At 49.6% G+C, this 5,361-nt stretch overlaps 1 protein-coding gene across 1 annotated transcript in view; it reads left to right on the top strand.

Annotated features, from left to right (window-relative positions):
- ARAP3 (ArfGAP with RhoGAP domain, ankyrin repeat and PH domain 3) overlaps positions 1 to 5,361 on the top strand; it is a 21,508-nt gene that overhangs the window by 8,248 nt on the left and 7,899 nt on the right. The window contains exons 9-13 of the mRNA XM_023534913.1: positions 394 to 553; positions 660 to 762; positions 2,556 to 2,775; positions 3,454 to 3,517; positions 3,994 to 4,211. Coding sequence (XP_023390681.1) covers positions 394 to 553; positions 660 to 762; positions 2,556 to 2,775; positions 3,454 to 3,517; positions 3,994 to 4,211 — 765 coding nt within the window. The remainder of the gene's footprint in view (positions 1 to 393; positions 554 to 659; positions 763 to 2,555; positions 2,776 to 3,453; positions 3,518 to 3,993; positions 4,212 to 5,361) is intronic.

Genomic DNA, 5,361 nt, shown 5'->3' with positions numbered 1-5,361 from the left:
GAGGGATGGGGGGAGATGGGGAAACTAGGACGGGCACTAGAGGGGAAGAGAAGGAGGAGAGGGCTAGAATGGCAAAGTAGGCTCATGCCCAGGATTGGGCTGGGTGGACGGGGTAAGGGAGGGACCATGCTAGGTGGCAGCATTGTTCTCTGAAGTCAGACAGTCAGGGTCAAATCCCAGCTCTGCTACTTCCTACCCCTGAGTCTTGGGCAAGCTGCCTAAATTCGAATCCCCAGTATCTCCATCTACAAAAAAAGGAGTGAATACAACGCCCATTCATAGGATTGTTGTGAAGATTAGGTGAGATCATACAAAGGCTTGGCACAGAATGAAGATCTGGTGAATGGGAATTCTGAAAGTAGGGACAGAGGTCGTCTGCCTGCTGACGATCAGTTTGTCCCTTAGCTCCCCAACGAATGTGGTGCGTGCTGGGAGCGGCTCTGGAAATGTTTGTGTCAGAAAGCAGCCCTGAACCCCTCAGCCTCATCCAGCCCCAGGATGTTGTATGTTTGGGTGTGAGCCCTCCACCCACTGACTCAGGTGACCTTGACAGGTAACAGCCCCCCATGCTCATCGAGCTCCCCTTTTCCCTTCCTGATCCTGATCCTGAAGCCCCCTCCATGGCCCCATTCTCCTCCCTAACCTCATCTTCTCTTCAGGTTTCCTTTTTCCTTTGAGCTCATCCTTACCGGAGGGAGGATCCAGCATTTTGGCACAGATGGAGCTGACAGTCTGGAGGCCTGGACCAGCGCCTTGGGCAAGGTGACAGAGCAGAGACCCTTCCCATGGGTTCCCTGTCCCCACTTGCCCTCATCCTGTCTTCTCCATTCCTACAGCCACTGTGCCCCTTCCATTAACAGCTAAGGTGGACTGAGCACTTATTCTATGCCAGGCCTTGTAGTAAGCACAGCCCACTCAATATCTCATTCAATTTTCACAGCAACCTTCAGTGGTGAGGATTATTAACATTTTACACACAAAGAAACTGAGTCTCAGAGGTTATGAAGTCACCGGGTCAAGATCACAGAGCTAGGAGGCAGCAGAGCGCAGGACCAAAATCAGGCCTCTGTCCCCAAAGCTCATGGCCCAGACCTCACTGCCTCTGCCTCTTGCTCCCCTCCCCGCATTTTTCCGGTTCCGGGGGCAAGGTTGCTTTCTTCGTTCCCGGTTTTTCCTTTCCCGTTCAGGCTGTTTTTTTTCCTTCTTGCCCCTTTTCCTTGGATTTAAAAGTTTCAGGCCTTGGTTTCGGTGTTCTTGGATTTTGGTTTTTCCACTTTTCGGTTTGTGAGCTTTTCCACAGGGGTAGAGTGGGGGTTAACGACCCGCTCCATGGGGCTGAGCATGAGAGACATGTGAGACCCACGGTGCCTGGCGCTCAGCGGGCCACCGTCTGTGGGTGCTGACACAGGAATGGTGATGATGACGACAGTCGCTCCCATCCTTAAATAGCTTTTCCCTCAGCTCATCACCCTGGTACTCACCTAACAACTCAGAAAGTCCTACGCCCTGGTGGCCTGTAGTTTCCTTCCCCTTGCAGCTGCCCTCCTCTGCCGTGCTCTTCTGAGTTGCTACTCTGCGAGTGGCCGGTGACTTCCCATTGCCAAGATCCATGGGCTTCCTTCTGGCCTCATGAGGTCATTTCTACAGCATCTGACACTCCTCCGACTCCACTCTCCAGCTTCCACTATAACTCCACACACCAAGGAATTGTCTCCATGCCCTTTAAGGGTTCTGTAGTGGCCCTCCTAGCCAGGTCCAAGTCTCCTCTCATTATTATCTACACTATCCAAATACCTAGCCCATCCTTCAAGGCAGTGGTGCCACCCAGTGTGTGGGCTGCAGACTGTTACACTGTACTTGTCCGTGGACTCTTTGTTATGGTCCATGACAAGACAAGTACAGATCGAGAGTCAGCATTTAGAATATTTCATAGCAGTTTGACAGAGTGATTTTGTGTGGAATCTAATTATAAAAATTGGGGGCTCACATTTTATCTGTGCTGCTTTTTTTGTTTCACTTTCCAAGTAATTCATTTTTATTATTTTTAATGAAAGTATTGGTTAGTGACAGTTTGGAAATTTTTTCTAAAAAATAAAAGAAAAAACTTCCTCTTCCTTCACCACAGGTAGTTTGAGAAGTACTGCTTTGAGGTGCATCTCCAATAGTCCTTTCTCCACAAAGCCTCTCCCTGTGGCCTGGTGGGATTTCCCAGGGTGTCACGACTCTTCAGTTATAGCATTATAGTTACCCATTATTTCTTACCCCTACATCCCAATTAAGGGCATAAGGCTGTCACACAGGGCTTTTCTCTGTTTTGGCTGCAGCAAATTGAATTGAATTAAATTTCTCTCCCGTCTTTCTCCATCCATCTCTTGCCTTCTTCTTGGGCCTCGCCTTTACTCCCTCCCCATCCCTTTTTATTCCTCTCTCTCTTCTGCTTTCTCGTCATGTCTTTCTCTGCCCTGTCCCTCTCACTCTAAGCTCTCCCCCACCCCCACCTCTCTCCCTATGTCCTCTTTCCCCATCTTCTCTCCTTATGCCCTCCTTCCCCACAGTGGTTCTCCCCGCTGAGCTGCCACCAGCTGTTAGGCCCCGGGCTGGTGCGGCTCGGCCGCCTGTGGCTGCGGTCCCCCTCCTATACAGCCCTGGCCCCTGGCCTGTGGCTGTCAGGGTTCGGACTTCTTCGTGGTGACCACCTCTTCCTGTGTCCAGCACCGGGCCCTGGCCCTGCAGCCCCTGAGGATATGGTGCATCTGCGGCGGCTACAGGAGATCAGTGAGCAGGGGTGGGGACAAGGATGAAGGGTGGCCGTGATGGGGTGGACTTTTACTTACCTGGAGGTCCCTACGGGCAATAGAGGAACATAGTGGATTCAGGCACAGCTCTGGAGACAAAATGCCTAATTTAGACCCCGCTCCCCACACTCTATCACTTCCTAACTGTGTGATCTTGGGCAGGGTACTTAACCTCTCTGTGCCTTAGTTTCCTTATATTTACAATGAGCACAACAGTGTTGTAGTAAGTCTCACATAAGGCAATACATATAAAACACTTATCACTGAGCCTGGCAGGAGACATCTTATAAGTGTTCAGTAAATGTTATATGTTTTAAATATTGTTGTTATCATTATTTAGAGTCACTTGCTGGTCAGGGACTGGAAGAGAGAATTGGGTACTCTCACTTTCTCCTAAAAGAGGAACAGTATGGGGTAGCGTTTTAAGGCTTTGAAGATAAGAGACCTGAGTTTAAGTTTAGCTTTGCCATTTTATAGCACATAATCAGAGGCAAGTTACTTAACCTCTTTGAGCTTTATGTGTCACCTGTAAAATGAGGATAATATGCAACTCATAGGATTTAATGCTGCATTGTTTGTAAGCCTGGAACCTACATACCCTAAATATTGCATAACTATTAGTCACGATGATGATAATCTCCGATGCCTCTCCTTCCAGGTGTAGTCTCAGCAGCTGACACCCCAGACAAGAAGGAGCATTTGGTCCTGGTGGAGACAGGAAGGTAATTGTTGCCCCTACGGTGAACTCTGCCCCACCCCCACCCCTTTCTAGAGCTCAGCCCACACACTCCACCCTGTCCTGCTGGACCACTGCCCACTTCCTCAAAGTTCCTTCCCTAGTTTAGGGGCCCTGCCTGGGGTGGATGTTGCTGCCCCCTGCTGGTGCATCTGGGAAATGTGGTCTTTGTGATCCTAGGACTCTTAACTGTGGTCCCCAACCTTTTTGGCACCAGGAACTGGTGCTCCTATTAGAATCTAATACCTAATGATCTGAGGTGGAGCTGAGGTGGTGATGCTAGCACTGGGGAGCGGCTACAAACACAGATGAAGCTTCACTCGCTTGCCCACTGCTCACCTGCTGTGCGGCCAGGTTACTAACAGGCCACAAGACAGTACCCGTCCACAGCCCAGGGGTAGGAGACCCCTGTCTTAGAGAACCCTCTGGAGCTGCTTCTGACTCAGGCCTCTTGGGTCTCAGGACCCTGTATCTGCAGGGGGAGAGCCGGCTAGACTTCTCAGCGTGGAATGCAGCCATTGGGGGAGCGGCCGGTGGGGGCGGCACAGGGCTGCAGGAGCAGCAGATGAGCCGGGGTGACATCCCCATAATCGTGGATGCCTGCATCAGTTTTGTCACCCAGCATGGTGAGTGGGTACTGGCTGATGCTGAGCCAGTGGGGGATGGGGAACAGGGGCATGGCTAGGGGGGTGATATGTTTCTATGAGCTTTGCCTCCAGAGACTACAGTCTGACAGCCTCAGCTGTGTGACTCTTGGCAAGCTGCTTTGCCTTTCTGAGCCTCTGTTCTCTCCTCTATAAAATGGGGCTACTAACAATCATTTTCCAGGATAATTGTGACAGTAAGATAACACCTGTAAAGCATTTAGTGCAGGACCTGGCAGGTAGTAAGTGTCCCAAAGTAGCTGTTACTGTTGTAGAGGCAGCTGCAAGGCCAGAGCCAAGTTGTGCAGCTAAATCCTTGAAGGTTTGAGCACAATTATTCTGTGTGAGAGGTTTCGCAGGCCTAAAGGATCAGCTATGACAGAGGTTCTCAGAATTCTTTGTGAGTTTTTGGCCTCCACTTTATTTTCCAGGCCAAGTAAGGACAAGTAGAATGTATATCCCCAGCAAACCCCCATTAGAAGGCTGAAGGAAAATTCACAGAAAACTAAGGAGGTCAATAAAGGGGAAAAATGCACATCCTTGAACCTATAAATAAATGTGCTTACAACATGGAAAATGGAGTCAGTGGCTAATGACATTCTCCATGCATTGGCAGTAGCCTCATAAAGTGACTTTCCTCACTCACTGGACCCCTAGCTTCTTCTCAGCCTCCCTTGTGTCCAAGGGTGGAATTAAGTGAGAGGCCTAGGGGAAAAGCCCTGGAGAAAGAAGGCAGGTGCTCACGCCCACCCCTGCACAACTCCTGCACTGCCACCCCTCCCCAGCAGACATTTGTTGGGTGACTGCCACGGGCCAGACACAAGGACATGGCCGTGAACAGGGAAGGTCCTATGAAGCTCAGAGACTAATGGGAGAGATGAATAATGAATAAGAAAACAAATGCAATCAGTTCTCATTATTCGAGGTGGTTATAGTCTATAAAGTTACTACAAACACTGAATTAATGCAGACTGAATTGTTGCCCCCGTGGAAATTCAAGGTTGGGTTTCTGGGAATTTCTGGTCACATTTTCATCCGCCGATCAATACATGACCTTATGTGTGTTTTTGTTTAAAGACATTTTATTTAATATATACTGTTGGTTCGTTAACATCAAACTCGTGGCCAACGAGCACTACGTCGCCTGCCTGAAGGAAGCTTATCTGACACGTATTTTATCTAGAAG

Source organism: Pteropus vampyrus, unplaced genomic scaffold (genome assembly GCF_000151845.1).
Source record: "Pteropus vampyrus isolate Shadow unplaced genomic scaffold, Pvam_2.0 Scaffold134, whole genome shotgun sequence".
NCBI classification, from domain to species: Eukaryota; Metazoa; Chordata; class Mammalia; order Chiroptera; family Pteropodidae; genus Pteropus; species Pteropus vampyrus.
The sequence above is the reverse complement of the archived record's forward strand: the minus strand, read 5'-3'. Positions and strand labels throughout refer to the sequence as shown.